The 20,403-nt window shown below is 49.1% G+C and overlaps 1 protein-coding gene and 1 long non-coding RNA gene across 7 annotated transcripts in view; one reads left to right on the top strand and one right to left on the bottom strand.

Annotated features, from left to right (window-relative positions):
• LOC104870781 overlaps positions 1 to 1,351 on the top strand; it is a 9,064-nt gene extending 7,713 nt beyond the window's left edge. Inside the window, exon 2 of the long non-coding RNA XR_782617.1 lies at positions 1,127 to 1,351. This is a non-coding gene — a long non-coding RNA (uncharacterized LOC104870781). The remainder of the gene's footprint in view (positions 1 to 1,126) is intronic.
• A 1,621-nt stretch (positions 1,352 to 2,972) lies between these two features.
• The window catches only part of Erg (ETS transcription factor ERG), a 213,808-nt gene continuing 196,377 nt past the window's right edge, over positions 2,973 to 20,403 (bottom strand). For 5 of the 6 annotated variants that reach the window (XM_010636545.3, XM_033768084.1, XM_010636547.3 and 2 more), the window contains 6 exons: positions 20,225 to 20,305; positions 18,398 to 18,469; positions 10,973 to 11,041; positions 10,023 to 10,079; positions 9,590 to 9,637; positions 2,973 to 3,940 (listed from right to left, as the gene is read on the bottom strand). In XM_010636545.3, coding sequence (XP_010634847.1) covers positions 3,420 to 3,940; positions 9,590 to 9,637; positions 10,023 to 10,079; positions 10,973 to 11,041; positions 18,398 to 18,469; positions 20,225 to 20,305 — 848 coding nt within the window. In that variant the 3' untranslated portion in view covers positions 2,973 to 3,419. The remainder of the gene's footprint in view (positions 3,941 to 9,589; positions 9,638 to 10,022; positions 10,080 to 10,972; positions 11,042 to 18,397; positions 18,470 to 20,224; positions 20,306 to 20,403) is intronic. The other variant, XM_010636546.3, reaches the window with a different exon arrangement.

The raw sequence follows: 20,403 nt of genomic DNA, 5'->3' as shown, positions 1-20,403 counted from the left end.
ATAGTGATTCTGGGTGGGCCCTGTATAATCAGCTGAACCTGGAAATGTGCTTGTCTCACAGGCTCCTGGATGGCCGAGACTGCTGATCACTGGCCTCACTTTGCAAACCACTGCCATGCCACAAATAAGGAGGTGCTCGTCATTATTCTTCCCATTTCTACAGCCAGCCTTTGCCACTGGGTGGGAAGACATCTTGACTTTTGAAATTTAGGCTAAAATAAAGAGAAAGCACAGAACTTGCAGTACCACTCAACACAAATGCTTCTGATCATATAATTGTATGAGGGTGGACTCTTCGCAGAGAAGCAAAACTGGGCTTTCAACAATGGATGTTCTCTTCCCACTGGTGAGGGTGGCTTGGGGTCCCCAGGACATCGGGTTTCCCTCATGCCGTCACTTCCCGGCTTGCAAGTTTGTCTGCCCAGGCTGGCCTCCTGGGGGACAAGTGCTTCAGCCACTGCACCAATGTTGACAAATCCCATCACCCCACCCACCCCAGCTCGTAATGGGGCCAACAAACTGGGACCAGAAATAAGGTGTGGACTGAGACTTTGGGATTTCGCCAAGTTCAAGTAGAAAGACCATTGACAAATCCCTTGCCAGTGGCAATGAGGTTGTATAGGGATCGTGATCCTAAATTAGGGCACACGTGGAAATGAGAGCAGCCAAGATCACCAAGGTAAGGCTGTGCAATGATGGTGACCTGGGGAGGGCTCTGGAATTTAACTTGGTCATGACCAGAGTGGTGCACAATGCTATCTCAAGACAGTGGAAAAGTTACTTATTTGGGGGAATTCAACATTATCCTGTTATCCCAAAGTTATTCCTCATTGTTCATGATGGCCTGAGACTCGCTAATAACCTGACTAGGTGTGGGGTAGGAATCTAACTGGAAACATCTGTTAGACTTGCATGTGAAAACCAGGCCTTGTTTTGATTATTTTGCTCATAATCTTGAAGAACAGAGTGACTGTCCAAGTACATTTGTATTTAGTATCTGCAGAGTGTAGGTGTGTCTGGCTTTGTATTCCAAAAGAAAAAAATGACTGGTCTTTTCCATTAGAACCATGTGGGTCACCCCATAGTGGCTAGCTCTTCTCCTTTTCTTTTTTTTCTCCCCCTACAGGCATGTTGTGTGTCTTTCCCAAGCCGCTGCAGGTGACTGGTGGCTGGACTTCCCTTCAGTCCCAGTAATGAGGCGCGTCTGAAGTTTGTGAAGCCATAACCTACCGATACCAAGACCAGACCACTGCGGACACATCCACAGCACAGAGGTCAGGCGAGTTCAGATTACCGAGTGCAAAACAAGCCTGGCCCTGCTATGAAACAGCCAGTTCAGCAGCTGATTTAGGTGGGCGGAGGTGTGGAGGCTTTTTCCCTTTTGTAGGTGACTGGGGTCACTCCTGCTGCTGTCCCCTTCACCTTGGCCAAAGTGGGTAGCACTTATAACACATAGGGGAGAAAAGGCAGCCCGGAAATGGACTTTGGATCATAACAGAAAGCTGGGAACTCTGGCCCAAGGCTGGGAAGCCCCAAGCCACAGTGCCTGGCCCTTTCTACTGTAGGAACATCACAGCAACCATCTAGCCGGTGAGAGGCTTTGAGACAGAGACTAACTAGTAAATTTAGAAGCTGTCCCTTGCTGCTTCGAAGTGGGAAACTGTAGTTTCCCCTGGTGATTTACTTAGCAATAGTAACAATATATACAGCTTGCACTAAGAGCAGTGTCTTGTTCACTATTCAACAAATGCTTTAGGATCCTAGCAGGAATTAGGGCGATTTGTGAGCAGCGCTAAACTGCAATTTCTCTCAATTCAACTTCAGCTTTAGAGGAGCTTTTCCATTCTGGGAATGAAATGGAGTTTCCAAGGTGAAACTTGGGGTCTTTCTGTTACACGAGAGGAGGTGAGGACTACGAGAGTGTGCAAGGGGAATCCTGCTTGCTTGGGGTTCAGCTGTGTTAGTTCCCAAAATGAAAAATGATAACACGAAACCCTTAACATTTGGCACAAGTTTCTATTAGGCAACTTTTGTCACTAAAAAGTACAAATGCAGACTCCTTTGTAAATCTGATTTGCCATGCTAGGCCAAGCTTATTTTATTACATACATTCTGCATTCTAAGAACTAATAACTTCATATTGTAAACATTAAGCATACAGAGTTAAAATTCAAGGCCACATTATATCATTGATTGTCTCTTTTTTGTGTCATGTGTCTTTGGCTGGCCGAGATCAACTCGTAGTGTATAAATGCATAAGTTATATAATTATTATATAAAAAAGAAAAAAAAACCCCGTTGACTTGTATACTTTGTTCTGACAAACGCACAGCGTTCGCGACTCGAAAAGGAAAACTGGAGCCTACCTCTCTTGCACACGTGATCTCTGATTGTGGTGGCCACAGAGGCCATCTCTTACCTGACTCTGTGGGGACAGAGCCCCCATAATGCTGAGGTCCTAAACGTTTCTTTTAAATATCAGACAATTCCAGTTTAAATTTTCTTTTGACAAAGATAAAAAGAGATGCGCAGTTTTGGTCCTGAATTCCACTTTCCCCTCCCTCCATGAGGCTGCGTCCTTCCTCCTAACACTGGCTTTGGTATAACACTGACTACTTTAGACCACGGGGCCCCACTGCTCACTCTCCATGGCCTCAACTGTCCTCAACCCAGAGTTCCTTCCCACTTCCTCCTCCTCCTCCTCTTCCCCTTCCTCCTCTTCCTCCTCCTCCTGTTTCTCCTCCTCCTCCTGCTTTGTGTCCGTCACACACTCACTCTCTGTTCACATCCTCAGTCCAACACCTGGCTCATGGTTCCTGAAATACTGCAGAGGGGATGGAAACTGGTCGTCTTCACAGTCGGAGAGGGCTGCTCGCTTCCCTTCGAAGGGGGTGAGTCCAGTTCCAACCCAAACAGCAAGAGGCAGAGTCCCACACCAGCTTCCATGTGGGGCCAGTCTCTCTCTGGTCTTCTGGTTTTGTTTCGGGTTTGATATGTTTCTGTTTTTAAATACAGGTAGTTTTCCTTCCGTGACACTCGGCCAAGACGGTGTTACCTCTATTGCTTTAGTTGGATCCCAGTTCTCATGAGCCGGACCCCAAACTCTACTCTATGGCTCTACACTATTAAGGCCACACCCTCCGGCACACGTGCTTTCGACTTCATGCTTCCGCGTCCTCAGCAAGGGTGGCCGCAGGTGACACGTCCGTGTTCATTACACTTCGAGCATCCGTGGTGTCTCTAGTAATACTTTAGTGACTCCCTCCCGCTGTGAGTCTTTAGGACTCTCTCCCGGACCCCTTCCCAGCCCCAGCCAAGTTACTCTTCCCTCTCGAGGCACTTCTGACCCCTGTTGTCCCATAGAGTCCTTGGCGATCTGTGGTGGCGGCCCGGGGGCAGGAGAGGCCTCCGTGGGGTCACTAGTAGTAAGTGCCCAGGTGGGAAGGCATGTGGCCGGCAGGAAGCCGAGTGTTCGGGTAGATGCCCGCAGTCGGGGAATTCCAGTACGGGTTTGGGGCAGCAAAGAAACTGGAGGAGGTGACAGGGAGGGCGGGAGGGTGGGGGGCCACAAAGTTCATCTTCTGCGGGTGGGCGTGGTAGGAGCCCATGTAGGGCAGGTCCGAGGGGTACTTGTAGAGGGACGACTCGGGGGGGTGAGGCTGCAGGGCCTGGGCGATCCCGTGGAAGTCGAACTTGTAGGCGTAGCGCTTGCCATGAACTTTGGTCATGATGTTCTTGTCGTAGTAGTAGCGGAGGGCGCGGCTGAGCTTGTCATAGTTCATGTTGGGCTTGCTCTTGCGCTCGCCCCAGCGCCGGGCCACCTCGTCAGGGTCCGTCATCTTGAACTCCCCGTTGGTGCCCTCCCAAGTGATGCAGTTGGAGTTGGAGCTGTCGGACAGGAGCTCCAGAAGGAACTGCCACAGCTGGATCTGGCCGCTGCCTGAGGGCGACAGGGGACACACAGCGCCAGTGAGAACCAGTTCTGGGGGAAAAGTGGTTCCCGCCACAGAAGCGGGCGACCCGGTGAGCAGCCGGGGCCTGTGCTGTCCCTGGGCTGTGGCTGCTCTTGGGCCCTGGCTGCCCGTGTCCCCAGACAACTTGGCCTGGCTGGACAGGGGCTGCCGCGTCCACCCCAGAAACCCCACGGCCAGACCAACACAGGGAAGCACAGGCTGCCCTCTCCTCAAGGAGAGAACCAGCTGAAGGAAGCTCTCCCTCACGCCTTCCCTCCGGAGAAGACGACCTAGATGAGTAGCCTGCGCCGTCTCCTTACGCCAGCTCTGCATCTAGGAAACCTGGCCTAAGACGGCCACCGTCCTTTCCCACAGGGCTGAGCTAACAAACCTAAATCCTTGGTGCAATGGAGGCAACTCACGCCGGACAAAGGTCAGCGTGACTCCACCCATTTATGACTTCCTGCAAAGAGCAGCGAGATCAATCTGGAGTTTTAGGAATGAAAGAGCTATTTTTTTCCTATGTTTTGAGGCAGCAAATGCCCTTCTGGGGAATAGCATTGATGACTTTCTACCATTTATGTTGGCTAGGTCACGTAAAATAATAAAAGTCAGACTGAGGAAATGAACATCTAAACGTTTATGGAAAAAGATAGAGAATGGAAGTAAACATCATTATTTCTAACATAACATTTTGCTGGTGCTCACAAAACAATCCTGTCACAAGTTTTCCTAGAAGAGAATTAAGCCACTCAAAACGAGGAAGTTTAGAAAAAAGCTGGCTCGGTTCCAAGGAGATTGCCCATTTCTGGTACGGAAGCCAATGCATCCTTGTGGAAATCCACACGCTGCCCCATGTGAGCCAACTGTGTTAGGCAGAGGTTCCCAAAGACGCCCTGCACCCATGGGCCACGGCAAGCCTTCTTGGGCAGCCAGAGGAGAGCCTGCCTTGTCATAACTGTCCTTCCCCGAGGTCTCACTTAGCAGGGGTACAAGGTCCCACCGAAAGCCTATAGAGACAGCTTTAATGTCTCCTTCAAACGGGGAAATCTAAGCGCATCACTCTGGCCAGTGTTACAATACTTCAGTTGACCGAAGGGTTCCCAGGGGAGAGAAGTATGTAAACATGGACCTTCAAGTTGAGGGCCAGGAGAAGCTAAGTTGGTGAGTTACATAGATTTTAGGAGGTAAAAGTGGATGGAAGGGGATATGTGTTTCTTCCCAGACTCACTCCAACATCGCGGTGGGATTAGTACCCGGATGCCTTTTACAATGTGATAAAGTAGCATCAGTAGACGTGGCAACAGTGAAACGTAACTTCAACCCGTGACTCGCCAGGGAATCAACGAACTGTTAAAGTCGTTAATAATCGTTCTTCTCCTGATGTAAAAAGGTCTATAGCTCGCCAAATAAACTCTTAAGTCCTTGTTTCCGCATCGGCTACACGAAAAAGGACGCTCGCGAGCGTCATGCACACAAGAGCTTTGTGGGAAAGGTCAGCCTCTTTCGCACATGTATTGGGAAAGCATCATCTTCCGACCAGCAACACATTTGAAATGTATTAACAGCTTGTAGCTCGTCATGATGGAAGCCTTCGCTGCTTTCTCGGAACTATGTATACAAACTGCTCTCCCTCCAGTGTTGTTTCCTCTAACATTTCATTAATATGTATGATATGAAAGAGCCATATGGTTTTAGTAAATACATTGTAACCAGAGGATGAAAACTTGAAAAAAATTCCACAGATGACCCGAGAATAAGGAAGAACCATGGAATTTGGATTTAATAGTCTAACATATGCTTCCCTGTAAACATGTACAGCTGTTTGAAAATAAATATTCAGCGTTGACTTCCTTCCATAGAGAGAGCAGTTCCAGAGATTTGGTGTAAATACACAGCCCTGCGTAAGCAGCCAGAATAACACTTGGGGCCTGTTCAAGCCCTGGCCTCGCCTCTGAGGAATGTGGCCCTCGCCCGCTGCCCTTATAAACACATGCAGGAAGGTGGCCGGGGACAGAAGTGCCCTCCCATCTCTCTTGCTGCCGAAGAGCTGGACAGCGGGGGACCTACATGCACAGAGGGGAACTCAGAGCTCAAAGGGCCGGCAAGCTGGTTTTCCAAGTGGATGCCGTTCCCAGCAGCTTGGGGGACAGGGGTCTCCCGCCTGCGATGCAGAACTAAACGATCTGTGATCAAAACCCACCAGCTTCTAAACCTGAGACTAAAACCATCAACGTAAAAATCCATGAATGCTTAAGGTGATGCTATGAATGTAACACGCTATCAAACTCAGCCATGGTTACACAGAATATTCATTAAAAAATTCACTGCGCGCGTCACGTGTCAATCACCTTTTCTCACTGCGCCAGAATTCTCCAGGATGCCCCACGCTTGCTGGGAAGGCGCGGCCAGCAGAATACTGAATGAGTGACTCTTAGCCACCAAATTTCAACAGCATTCGTTAAAATTCTTACTTGACTGCCAAAATGATCGCATACGGCTATGCAATAAGGTGCACTTTAGGATAGGGAACAGGGCTTTAGAGACAACAATGCTTAGGGTTCAGGGAGGCCTAAAAGCGGCCAAACCAGTGAGTAAAAAGAGAAGCTCTTGAAAGACAGGAGCGGTCAGCCACCAGCACTGCCGCCTCCTCCTTATGAGTCCTCGGTTCTTTGGTAAAACCCTGCGTACTTTTCTCACTCTATCTCCACAACATCCTTGGGACATCAGGAAGGAGCAGCGAATTTTTCCCTAGAGTGGAAAACTAAAATAACAGGATTAAGGCTAAGGAAAAGGTGGCACATACTTCCTAGCTGCAGGATGAAAGGGAGCGGGCTGGGCTGTGAGCACAGAGGGCCATTCTCCCGCTGGTGGGAGAAAAGTGCTCTCCTGATAGGCCCAAGAGAGAAAGGTGTGCTGCTCCACACTCGGGAGTCCCTGAGTCCTGTAATACGACGACCACCTTAGTCGTGGAGATACCCAGAGGTGACATTGCTGGGTCAAATGGAACTGTGACTCAGTTGTTTGAGAAAGCAGCTTATATGCCCATCAACAGGTGGATGAAGAAAATGTATTTACACACAGTGGATGCAGGATGTAGCGTGAAATCTTTGCATTGAGAATGATTTAAAAGAGTTTGCATGAAGAACAGAGGCATCATTTGTTTTTTTTTGTTTTGTTTTGTTTCTGAGTTTGTTGTTTTTTTTTAACCTTCATGACTGGGGACTGAAGCCAGGGCCTTCCCACTGAACTCCAAACAGAGCTTTAAGCTTTTATTTTGAGACAGTATCTCACTAAATCACTGAGATACCCAAGTTGGTCTCCACCACACAGTGCTAGGATGAGAGGTGTGTGTCGCCAGGCCCAGCTCAACGTACTTGTTAAAGAATGAAAGATCTATTTATCAGAGGATGGCAAGATAGAGGGAGGAAGCACCCTCAGTAATAGATCAGAGAATCACAAAAGGCCACACACATACAAATAACACAAGGCTTACGGATAAATGGACAGAAAGCCTCACTATTCTAAATTAAATTCTAAAAATCTCGATGTTAAAGTTGCTTGACTACAAGTCCCACCCTGGTGGCCAGGACCTTCGGCCGGGCCTGGGACTGTGGCCATGTGCCTCTGCCTACAGCCAGCACCCTGGCAGCCATGCTGAGGAGGTGCAGTGTGCCTTGGAGAGCTGGCAGGACAGGTGACCTTCCCGGCCACATCCTCCAAACAATCAGCCTGACATGGAATCCACTCCATGTGTGAATGCAGAGCCAATGCTGTCTCGTCTGGGGCAGCTGGTCTCCTTCCTCCTTCTCCTCTACCTCCTCCTCCTCCTCACTGACTCCAGAGCCCTCTCCTGAACAACCCCTTGATGGGAGGGAAGTCCTTCCTTTCTGCCCTGTGGTCCCCATTCCCCAGGAGCACCCTCTTCCCTTCCTGTTCAGTAGGAGGCTGTGTGGGGTGAGAAGGCCCAGACTCAGGGAATGCTGCTTGGCTTCTCCGAGCCTCTCCAATCACTCTTCGGTGGGATGGATTTAACATCCGGGGTTGGTAGGAGGCCCAGAAGGGAGCCACAGGCTTCAGCACATCTATGGGGGGCAGCACCGGGTGGGAGCGGCTGGGCCGTTACTTCACATCATCATCGTGCTAACATTCCCAGAGCACTGCAACTTCCGAACTTTCCTCCTGTCTAATCCGTCCCGAGCGAGGCTGTCAGATCAGTCTTCCTGAAGCCTGACTGATTATAATCATCTCGAGACCACGTTTATTCTTTTTATTCCAATGGTCTGGATGTCTCCAAATGCAAATCCAAGGCTGAGCAGAGGTACGAGAGGAGCCCTCGCAGGGGATGTGGCCCCTAGTGGACACATCAGGGACACTGCGAGCAGGGCCGGGACAGTGTCCTCAGCACCCGTGTTCCTCTGCACCAAGTGACAGCTCCCCGAGCCAAAGACCTGTGTCTTTCTATCTTTGCCATTTTGTTGTTCAAAGGAAAATTGCCAAGCACCTAGTTCAGGCCTGGACTAAAGCAGCAAATGAAACAGTCCCTATAGCTGCCCAACTGCTTAACAAATACTCCTGGAATTAATTAACATCAAGCAAGATTCCACAGCCAGTTGCTCAGTAATGATGTTTCATGTTCTCAGAGCCTGCACTCTCCCGTGGGGACGGATGCCGAGTGAGCCTGAATTTTCTGTTGCGCGGCTGCTGTTTCCCAGCCCAGTTGGCCCGGCTGTGAAGGAGACAGGCATTCCCGCTTGCAGTGCGGCTGTGTCACCCTGGCAGGAAAATCTGCTGCGATTTTCTGAAACTGCTGCCAGCACAGCTGGTTCTGATCTGAATACAAATAAACGGAGCGATTGGGCTGGCACAGAAATGTGAGGACAGGTGACCGTCCTGGGCAAGGGACTGGCGACAAATGAGCCAACGAAGAACCTGCACTCTCTTCTCACAGGAACAGACACGGGAGACGATCCTACTTGGAAGTCTCCTGGCTGGGATTAAGAGTCTCTTTCTAAAACCTATCAGCTCATCCGTTGGGTGATGGGTTGAATTGCGTCCCTTCAAACTTCTTATGTTCAGGTCCTAATCCCAGGACCTCAGAATGTGGCCTCCAGGCAGGAAATTGAGTGGAGCGAGCTATGTTTCAACATGACTGTTGTCCTTGTAAAAAGGGGGAGTTTGCACATGAAGATGGACATACAGAGAGGAAAGACAGTGAGAAGAGACAGGAGGAGAGGACAGGCATCTATGAGCCCAGGGAGGACCCAGGATAGATCCTGCCTCACAGCCTCAAAGGGCTGCACCTGACACCTTGACCTCAGACTTCCAGCGGCCAGAGCGGTGAGACAAGGAATTTCTGTTATTGAAGCCACCGGGTCTGTAGTACTCTGTTATGGCAGAAAGCTGGAAGGCCATCATAGCTTGAGTTGGAGGCTTATACTCTTTGCTGAGGCTAAAATCTTAATGTATAACCTGTTTCCCCCCACACACACACACTAAGGAGAATAATTTAAGGAGACCTAAAACTAAAATTTGTTGGATGGAAGGAAATTTCTCACCAGTACAAGTTTTTCTTTCAAAATAACTGCTGCCCAAAGGGCAACCGGGTAAGAAAAGAAACACTGACAAGCTCTTACCTGGATTAGCAAGGCGGCTACTTGTTGGTCCAAGGATCTGATAAGGGTCTGCAACAGAACGGAAAGAAGTCAGATCCCAAAAACAAAGCGGAGACCCGGTGTGAAGTGACTTCTGGCCTGAAAATGCCCCCCACCCCAAAACCACCTGCCTCTGTCTCCTGCATGAGATGAGATGTCCCACAGGATCTGAGACATTTCTTGGTAGAGAGCGCTTGGTGGCAGAGGTCAGATTCCCCAGATTCTCAACACATGGCCAAAAACCTACACTGACCCCGATACACACAGGGGAAACGTGTGGAGTAGGCTGATGGTTTGGTCCATTTTGTCTATGGGGCATTCATGAAGAACACAGCGCTAAATCCATTTGTAGGTGACACACTGTACAAATCCCTGCCAAGCCTGCATCCACTCCACGGTTGTCCCCAAAACGTACCTAACTGGGGGCGCTGATCTTCAGTTTTGGGCACTGCAGAAGGAGATGGCTGAGCAGCTGAAAACCCAAAAGTAAAGCAGACCATTAGCTACAGCTCGGATCTGACCACCAGTCTTTGCTGTTATTGATCAAAGAATCATCTACCTCCACCGGGGGCTCTCGTGATTGACATAATAGCCTTATAGGAAGAAACACCTCATGGTGGGAAAATTTTCCTTTCCAATGAAATCAAATGCAGACATTGTAACACAAAAGGGCATTTCCTATTATATTAAAAAGATATTTCATATTTCTTCTAAAAGTAGAAAGATAATTGGAGGTGGTTTACAAGACAGATTATAAAGTAAGTCATAGTTTAAAATAAACACATAAAGGGGAACTGCTGGCTGAAATGAAGCCAAGGTTACTTCTATGCACAGCCAAACTAAGGAAACCACCAGCCACTTAACCTGCATACAAACATCCCATGAAGCATGCATTTTTCCACATCAAACCCCACAACCTCAGGCAGGCATAGGGGCACACGCCTGTAATTTCAGCACTCTGAGAGAATGAAGCAGGAGGATCACAGATGGAGAACAGCCTGGGCAACTTGGTGAGGCCCTGTCTTAAAATAGCACATTTTTTAAAAGGCTGGGAATATAGCTCAGTGTGAAGGTCCTGGGTTCAAGTCCCAGTACCTCCCCCCCAAAAAAAAAAGAAGAAGAAAAAAAAGGAAGGAAGGAGGGAGGGAATAAGGGAGGAAGGGAAGAAAGAAACGCTACCTCATTCATTGCTTTTTCTGTTATGTTTCTCTAATCCAAACAGAAAAGAATCGCTGCATTTAAAGATCAGTTGTGGCTTTTGCCAAGGGAACAAACCCTCTACGTCTTGAAGAATCACAGACCAAAGGCAGAGACTTATTTACGACAACATCAGTTACCCCAGCCTGTGACGCGCAGGTCTAGTACCTTTGGACTGGGGGGCGGGGTGGGCGTGGCCGGTCCAGGCAGATCTCCGAGGAGGCTCATAAGGTAAATCTGAAAAGACACACATGCGGACTCAAAACTCAAACATGCCATTTGTGCAACAGATATCTTGGTTTTTATACTGTGTCTCAGAATAACTGCTACATCACAAAATCCAGTAATCCCAAGCAATGTTCAACGTAGATTCCATCAGGTTTGGGTTTTATTGACAAATGAGTATTTTATAGATTTGATTGATTTAAGATCCTCTCCCTCATTCATCTGAAAACTCCCACTGGCAGATTCTTCCAGAGCTTGTGGACTCTCCTAAAGCATCTTCCTATGATCAGGGACCAAGACCCTACTGAAGTGGGTACAATTTTACACCCAACTCCTTTTTATCTTCTCAGCTCAGGCAGAGCAGCTCAACCCTGGGGGAATCAGCACTGCCTGTGTCAAGTCCGCCCCCAAGTCCAGCCAATGACCTCCATGCTCCTTTCCTTCCCCACCTCTTGGAAGTGATTACTTCCTTCTTACCTTTTATTTGTGAGTTGCTGTCTGCCCTTCATTTTCCCCTCCTGTTTTCCTTTAAAATCTTATCCATTTTATACTGCCCGTATTAACTGGTCTGGTTTTTTTCCCCCCTCCTGGCAAATGTTTACTTTTCCTTTTTTTAAAAAAAATGAATTTATAGAGTTTCTCTAAAATGAATCACATGAGAGGTAGGGATTTAGCTCAGTGGTGCTACCGCCTGCCTTGCAAGCACAAGGACCTGAATTTGATTCCCGGTACCGGTATAAAAAAAAAAAAAAAATTGCATGAAACAAATTACAAGACTGGGATATTATTACCCCCCCCATACACTAACAATAACCTTCAGAGCTTAAGTCCATGAGTGGTTTCCCTGTATTTATAACATAATATCACTTATCCCATAAACCTTCACTGTACTTTGCATATGCAAATCTAAAATTATACCACCACACCCCTTTTTGAGTCCTGTTAATGGTTATCAAGGCTCTAAATTATTTCAAGTTCCTTTCACATTTATATATTCCACAAACGTTATTATATGGCTACGAGGGATATGTCCAGCTACCTCCACCTGCAGTGTTACCACAGAGCCGTTCCAAAACGATGCCCCCGAGTGCACGGGTGCAGGTTCGAGGTCAAGCACAATCACTGCAGCCTGCTGCTTCTGGGGCCTTCTGCAGCCAGGCACAGGGTGGCAGCTATGCAAATTAACCGGAGGGCGGTTAATTATTAATGTGATTATTTTTAAGCCTCTCTTTAAACCTCATTGCAGCCTGACAGTTTGGCGGGTCCATCTTCACAGAGCCTGACTGTGTTGCAGAATAGGCGTCTCTTCCTATTTTCATATCCCAGAGAGGACAGGAAAGATAAGCAATCCGAAATCCAACCCAGAATCGCCTTAATGCATTTGGTCTGTTTGGCCATGAGCTCGCAACTCGTGTGGTCTGTGAAACCGGACCCTCTGGAGCTTTGAAGGGCTGGGCAATTTTTCTTTTTGAAACTCCGCTGTAGCTCACCCTCCCTCTCAGCTGGTGATTTTGCATTTCAGCATCTTTGGTTTTCCCACCCAGCCGCTCACAGCTTCACTTTTCTGGGGTTGGGACCGCACGTGGGATCGCACATGCAGCTGCTATCAAGTTACAACTGAGATTCAGCTTCAGTCCCTGGGAGCATTTTGCACAGGGATTCTCAGCCAGTTACACTTTTTATTTAAAGAAGGAGGGTGGCGGGAGAAATGGTTAGCCAGAGTTTAAATAAGAGACTTGTCTCAGAAAAACGTGGCTGTTAACAAGGCCACCCGCACATGTCGCCTGACTTAGAAGCAGAGAGGGCTCCTGTGCACAAAAGGCAAAGGCGACGCTATAGAAATGGGTCCTTGAGTTTTGCTGTCCAACTTGGCCCAGAACACTGAGGCAGCTGGGAGTTCTCTGGAAATCCAGCACCCTACCTCGTACCTTATCTCATCAGGGTCACTGAAAAGGTGCGAGGTAACCCGACCATACACCAAGGGGCACGGACGACAGTTTCCACATTTTTCTAGAAATCTGCATGCGTGCTGATTATGATTTCAGAGCATTCAGTAAAAATGTAAAGAATTTTAAAAGCCCTGAAGTGCTCTGGGTGACTGCTTTCACCTGAGGTGTAAAACCAGGAACATGGCTAAAGGGCGGTGGTGAGTGGCTAACTTATTACAGCAGAAAAGGCTCTACTCATGAGATGTCACTGGGAAAAATTACACGCCCAACCACGACTACAAAAATATTTTGACACTCTTTATTCATAAAATCCTTTGTAAGAGGAATCACCTCATGCCCTACCTCCCCTGAAAAGAAATCGGGACCTCAACAACACCCAGTCTAATTTTCAGCCAAGTATTTGACATGTTTGTACGAACGGTGATTAACACATTCATAAAGACAGGGCCCTGGCAGATAAGCGGGCTTTTGTTCCCTTCTGTGGCTCTCTGTGATTTTCTGGGCCAGTGCCTTACTTATCAGCTGCTGGTCACATGCTCCTGCAGCAGGTGACAACACGAAATGCAAAACAGCCCGATTGTGCAAGGGACACCTAGGGCAGCCAAACTATCAGCTATGGCGCCCCAAAGTGGAACCATTTCTGAAGTAGTTTTATCTACTCTTGGCTGCTTGAAAAATTACTCATCTGTGTATGTTTTGCCAGTTGTCCTTTACTGATAGCAGAGCATAGAACTTCTAATAGAATAGATTTCAAGTTTGGCGTGGTGGCCCAGCACTCTGGGAGGCTGAAGCAGGAGGATCACAGGTTCAAGCCCAGCCCTGGCAAATGATGGAGAACTTGTTTCAAAATAAAATATTTACAAAAGGTCCGGGGATTTAGTTCAGTGTGGAAGCCCCAGGTTCAATCCCCAGTACCACACACACAAAAAGAACTGATTATGTACTTAATCTCTGGTAATCACTTCAACACCTTCTCTATTTCTCTTCAACTTTGTCTTTCTGGTAACAAGCTCACACACTTGGCAGATGGGCCTGTGTATGGGAAGGCTGCTCTCTGGAATTCCTTCTGCTGTTTTATCTGTACAAGTTCTGTACAGGGATTTAGCTGCCGCCTGCCTCAAAAACTAAACTTTATAAATGCACTGTCACAGGCAGCTTGGGGTAACCACAGAAGCACCCTGTATGCCACGATCCTGATAAATCAAGCCACGAAGATACCAAGAGGGGGCCTGGCTGCTGCTCAGTCCCCCCACTAGGGCCTTCGGTAATTTCTGGGACGCTGCGATCCGTTTGGGATTCTGGGCCAGCCCTCTCCCCACCACCCACAGATCAGCACAGCATCCTGGCCGCGCTTCCCACGAGGCTGGGTTCCACTGGGTCTGAGTTCCCCTTCCACCCACCTCCGGGCAGAGGGGCTCTGCAGCCCTTTCTCCCTCCAGTATCCACTCCGTTTCTCAAGTGCTGCGCTTGGGGGACCAGGAGCTGACCCTCACCCTGCAGGACCCGTGCACCACACGGTCACCGCAACCCTGGAGGTGCTGCAAGGGAAGGGGCCAGGTGTGTCTTCTCTCTGCACTGGGGAAGGCAAAGGAAGAGGACCGAGAACCACTGCCCAGAACCAGTCTGTAAATGCCTAGGGATGGGAGGGATGTACAGAGTGGACCCTGGCACAATTAGGCTGCTCTCTCTCATCTTCTTCTAGATCTTTCTGGAGTTTTTCAAAACCCTGTATTGGTCACATGGAGATTTGGAGACCGCCTTTATTCCTTCCCTGTGTGCTCGTGCGTGCAGAGCTACATGGGGATAGCAGAGCTAGGGGGAAGCAAAGAAGTGTTTGGAGGCCTCTGCTAAGATACAGGCTCTCCAAAGCCCCTCACCGAGGAGGAGCAGTGGCCCTGGCCCACTATTCTCTGTCACGGAGCAGCAATCAAGCTCCACTGAGCTCCAGTGGAGGAGTGAGTTAAGAAACTCAAAGAGCAGCAGCCTCAAAGTCAAAGCTCTGTGTTCAGGTTACACCCTCTGGTCCCTTTTGATAACATCCCAGATGCACAGCAGCGTGTTCGGTTGTCATGGTGATGAAGGGGGACAGGAAGAGGCTGCAGAATGCGATCCTCCACTTGGCCTGCTCCTGAGAGGCCAGGAGGGTGGTGCTTCAGGAGGTCAGGCTCTTGCCAGGTTTGCGAGACTACGTGGATCGCACCGGTCCCCATTTCTGCCACTTTGCCCTCAGCCTGGATTCAGCAAAGGGAAGAGGTCGGCTGGGGTGGCCGCCTGGGACCAGGTGACCGAGGAAGGGCGGCGTTGGGAAGGAACAGCAGGAAGAAGCTGGGTAGGTGAGAAGAAAACCCGATCTCATTCAAACCAGAGCAACTCAGGACAATTACATTTCTTCAGTCAGAGAAGGGACAGATTCTGGTGTAAACCGGCCGTTACCCGGGGGCCTGGCTTGCTCCTGGGTCAGCACCCAGAGTCCTTTGTATCTGTGGATTTGGGACTGAGCTGGAGCGGCCTCGAACAGTACTCCAGGAAGAAGGGTGCAGGGCTCAGGACCTGGGTCTCTACCTACGGGGATTCTCTAAGGAAGAGCCAACAACGTTCACCTCTTCTGAAAGGACTGGACACCACTGACCCCCGGGACAGGGACAGACTCCTTGACCCTCCACTGTGACTCTTGCAGCTCTGAGAATGAACCAGGCAAACTCTGCCACCCCGATACCACGTGCACCGCCCAGACTGTCAGAGCCACCAGCCCCTCCTGCGAGGGTGACTGCCCGGCAGTGCGTGGACCAAGGTCGGCCGACTTTTCTCTTTTCCAAGGTCAAATCCATGCATCTGGCCTGTGGGAAATGGTCCTCTGGCTTCTTCGGTGGGATTTACAATTCTTCACAGATGTGATATGCGTATTATTTGTATGTCCTTTCGTAATCACAGAAGCAGTGTGCAAGCAGGCCTGCCCTCTGAAACAAGGAGAGCCTCAGAGACAGAGTGCACTCGCACTGGAGAACTGGGAGAGGGCACGTGACGGGGCCAGCACAGGGCACCTCAGAGTGACAGTGCAGTTGACCACTCTTGCCTGTCCCAGGCATCTCCATACACCTGGGAGGACCACGTTTCTGAATCGACTAAAACACTGAAAACGTAGGCTGAGGGTCCATTGGGGCGTGGGGCAGCCAGCCGGCTGGTCACCCAACGGGCACGACAACTGGCCAGTGTCCCAGTCTTTTAACCTTATCCCAACGGCAGCTCACAAACCCAGCCCTGCAGCTCAGAGGGCAGCATCCATGAGACAGCTTTAAGTCAATTTTTTAAATGAGTAAGTTACTTTTTAAAGTGCTTTTGAAAGTACGAATAGAATCATTGCCGTGAATCCCCCTCAGACTCTCCCTCATTTTGAACACACTGATCCCACCCTTCCTGCCCCTTTCTGAAGCAGCTCTGGAGTCCTCCACTGGGTCTTGACACTGGATCTTCAGTGCCAAGCCTGCCTCAGTGTCCTGAACTGATTCAAAACACTTCCCTCGTGGGAGTTTTGACTTTGGCAAAGATCTAGAAGTCACATGGTGCGAGATCTGGTGAATAAGGTGGACGAGGACACGGTTTCATGTTTGTACGAGCTGCCTTCCCACCAGATGACACTCAACAGCAGCGTTTACCATGTTCTTATCATCATACCTAGTGAAGACAGTCACAAAAAAGGATTTCGAGAGCTTCTTCAGAAAGCACCAAGAATGACCAGATAAGTGTGTTCCAAAGGAGGCAGAGGACTTTAACGGAGATTCATGACAATGTGTTTTCCACGGTAACAACTATTTTTAAAATTTAGACATTCACTGTATATTTTGATCAGCCCTTGTACATGGCAGAGTTCTGCAGGGCCAGTCTAGTTCCCCGCAGACACTGGGTCCTGTCCACACTGGAATCGCCCGCAGCAGGACAGAGGTAACCAAGCTGGAAGGAGTCAGCCATGGCTATGAGTGCTGGATGGTGAGCAGGGAGGAGTTTGCATGCTCTGGCTGTGCCCTTCCTCCCTGCCTCCCAGGACCGGAAGCCAGCCATTCTTGTAGGCTAGGGAAGAGAACACTGCCAGCCCAAGTGGCCACAGCTGTCACAGGACAGTGCCAGGCAAAGAGCAGCTGGGAAGATTCTTTATTCCTGCTGCTGGCCTCCCTGGCCCCAGATTCCCCACTGGAAAGATAGAACTTCCAGCCCAGCATCTTGGACCAGCCTAGCCAAGAAAGGTACAGTCCGGACATGTGACCAACCTCACCCTGGGGGCTGGCCTGGGTCTAGGACGAAGGCGTGAGTTCTAAGGCAGTCTGACCACGCTGCCCAGGCTCACCATGCCCACAGCTGTGAGGCAGGAGTGAGGGCACGGAGCTGACAGGCTGTCATAGGCCCCACTGAGGGGACAGACTCTGAAAAGCCCTCCCTCTTCCACCCTCTCCCAGGCACAAGTGGGACCCTCGCACGGTGGAGCCCTCATTTTTGCCATCTGAGCTACGTTGTTCTTTCCTTTCTGCACCAATGGCTTCTGGAGTTTGCAGTTACTCACTTGGGTACGCTGCAAAATCTAGCACTAAGTTAAACATGTACAAGTCTCTGTCTGTCTCTCCAGCCCCCGCTTGTTCTACTGAAACATCTAGAACTCTGAGCAAACATTTGCTCTCGCTCACCACTGTGCCCTCTGTGGTTGGCATGCAAGAGGCACCCAAAACACAAACAAGCCAAGCCGAATGGCCACCCAGGCTTTCAGGCTGTGCTTGAACTTGTAATCTTCTTTCTTGCCTCAGCCTCCCAGAGTCCTGAGAGCACATGCTCACACCACCGTTTCCAGCTCACACAAACATTCCTAAGATGGACAGCGTTTCAGAGTCTGGTTCATCTTGAAATTCCCAGAATCCAGCTTCATGCTCGGCACTAATAGATGCTTGATTCATGTTTATTTTTGCATGAATGGCATGTCATTTCCTAATTAAAGAAATTACTTGGAAAGAAATAAGGTAAGATTTAGAGCTAAACATTACCTATTCATGGTTCTGCTCTGCAAACTTCTCATGAGAAGCTGGGGATTTGGTCCCTACTGGCTCGGGGACCCTTGTGGGGACAGGGTCACAGGAGTCCCTCCATTAACTGGAAAGTGGACATCTTCCTTATTCTTTGCCTGTCTCCAGAGCAGCTAGGGAAGGCGCTAATTTGCCCCTAATCCAGAGGTTCAACCCCTTTTGTGCAGTCTCTGAAGGCCATAGTCAGACTGGATTTAGTTTGCAAATCAGCAGAGGCAGCAATAAGACTGCTGGAGACTCACGTCAGACCCAGGGTCCGCAGTTTTATCAGGGGACCTGTGTCCTGGGGGTCTCAGCAGGACCCGGGGTGGGCGGACATCTGTCCGTGGAGCGAGGGCACAGGGCTGTTGGCATACCTGGCCTAGTTGTAATTCTTTGCGTAGCTTCAGGATATACTGAAGTATTTGGGAAAATAAAAGCCGCACCCCCTGCAGACAGAAGGAAAAACAAAACACGTGAAGGTCTTTGTCGTGGCTGTGAACTCAGTGTCAGTGCCAAATCTACTTTGCCCTGGGACGCGGCAGGAGGGGACTCTGGCACCTGCCTGAGACCTAGGAGAGCCAAAGGAGCACCGGAAGGAGCAGAAACAGGGTTCTGAGCAGGAGACGGTGCAGAGGCCACTTTGCCCCTAAACTCTCATGTTTTACAAAAATTCTATGGTGTTTTTTTTTCCAAATTATATAAAATCCCATAAAATAGTTTACAGCACTCTTGGAAAGTAGAACCAAAGAATTGCAAATATTTCGCCTAAGACTATATGGATCTTATTAAAAATTAATCCATGTCTCTTTTCTAATGCACATTTTCTTTCTCTCTTTCAGTCAACTCTCTTATCTTCGGCCGAGAAAATTCCCTTTGCAACCTTCAGTCCATTTGGAATTTGTTGTCCTGCTCTTTGATTACTTCTGTGCCTAACAATAACAGAATTAATGAAGTCAGAGCTTTTCTGAAATTTTCACTCACTGTTAAAAGACTTTAGTAAGCAGTGTAGTGTACAATGAACAGAAAATGCAGAATATGGGTATCACTCAAATGTGTTTCCTAAGTGGGGGAATGACTTTGTCTAAGTTTTCAGTTATTTCTGCCCTGAGATCCCTAACAGGTCAATGCACACTACATAAACCAGAAAGGTGTAGTACAACCTCAAAGCTTTTGTTCTATGCTACGTCCAAAGCACAATGTTTTGAATAGAGAAGACAAAGATAAACCAGAAATTTCATGGTCATATTCACACTGAGACTCATTTACACTGCACGTTTTAAAATCAAAGGGTAACTATTTGGAACACTGCTGTGTTTCTCTGTGGGGCCAGCCCAGGAGCTGGCTTATTGCTCGAGAGAAAGTTGACAAAGCCTGCTGGCCATTCTTGTCTTCCAGCTGTCCTGGGCCACCTCGGAGGGTCCCCCGAGGCCACATCAGGGGTAGCAGCTTATGGCCATGCTTCTGTGGGGACTCAGTCAGCTGGAGGCAGTGGATGCAAACACAAAGCAAGAGCACCTTTCAGAGAAGCGGGCCCTGCCTGTCAGCCGGAGCCCGGGACTGAGGTTAGCTGGGACACAGCGCAATGTTAAAGCCCTAGGAGGCTAGGCACGGGTAGAAACCAGTAAAGGACTAGAGGTTAGAAACAGCAAAGGAGGCATGGCGTTAGGGACCAACTTCGGATCTACCAAGGTTACAGCAGCTTCCCTTGGAACAAAAGCTCACAGGAAAACAACAGACACCGCCTCCTGCCTTTTGCAAATCTACAAGTCTGCACCAGCCCTCTAAGTAAAGTCTGATGGCCTAAAGGTGTATCAGAAAGGAAAAAACCCAACTCTGACTTCTCCTAGGGAACATCCCTTTGGGAATAAAAATGGGGAAAACGGAGATCACTCAGGGCCTCTTTATATCACCCATGCTTTTGGTTTCTGCAGTCAGTGCAGCGGATATATTGGGACCGACAGTGCAGGGGCGTAATCCAGCAGAGAGAGGCTGCAGATCCCCAAGATGGGGAAGGAGGTGCTCAGGCACCCAAGGGCTTCCCCACCCAGGAGTGTTCCTGCATCCACCTCCAGTTCGGCCTTCTGATGCTGCGACTCTGACTGAGGGCCTCACAGGAAAGCAGGCAGGCCGCTGCAGCCAGGACCCTAGGACAGACCCCAGCTCACCCTGCTTACCCTGGGGCAGGGCGGGGCCGGCCTTACCTGTGTTTCTAGCATGCATTAACCGTGGAGAGCTTTGTAAGGCTTTATCGACATCATCGGAAGTCAAATGTGGAAGAGGAGCTACAAAACAAAACAAAAAGCAACATCAACATGAAAAAGACAGAGAATTATCTGTAACAAAAAAGGAAGGAGAACAGAAGGAAAAAAGAAAGAAAAAC

The sequence above is a fragment of the Fukomys damarensis genome, unplaced genomic scaffold, assembly GCF_012274545.1.
Source record: "Fukomys damarensis isolate Sample0158 unplaced genomic scaffold, DMR_v1.0_HiC HiC_scaffold_24, whole genome shotgun sequence".
Classification (NCBI taxonomy): Eukaryota; Metazoa; Chordata; class Mammalia; order Rodentia; family Bathyergidae; genus Fukomys; species Fukomys damarensis.
The sequence above is the reverse complement of the archived record's forward strand: the minus strand, read 5'-3'. Positions and strand labels throughout refer to the sequence as shown.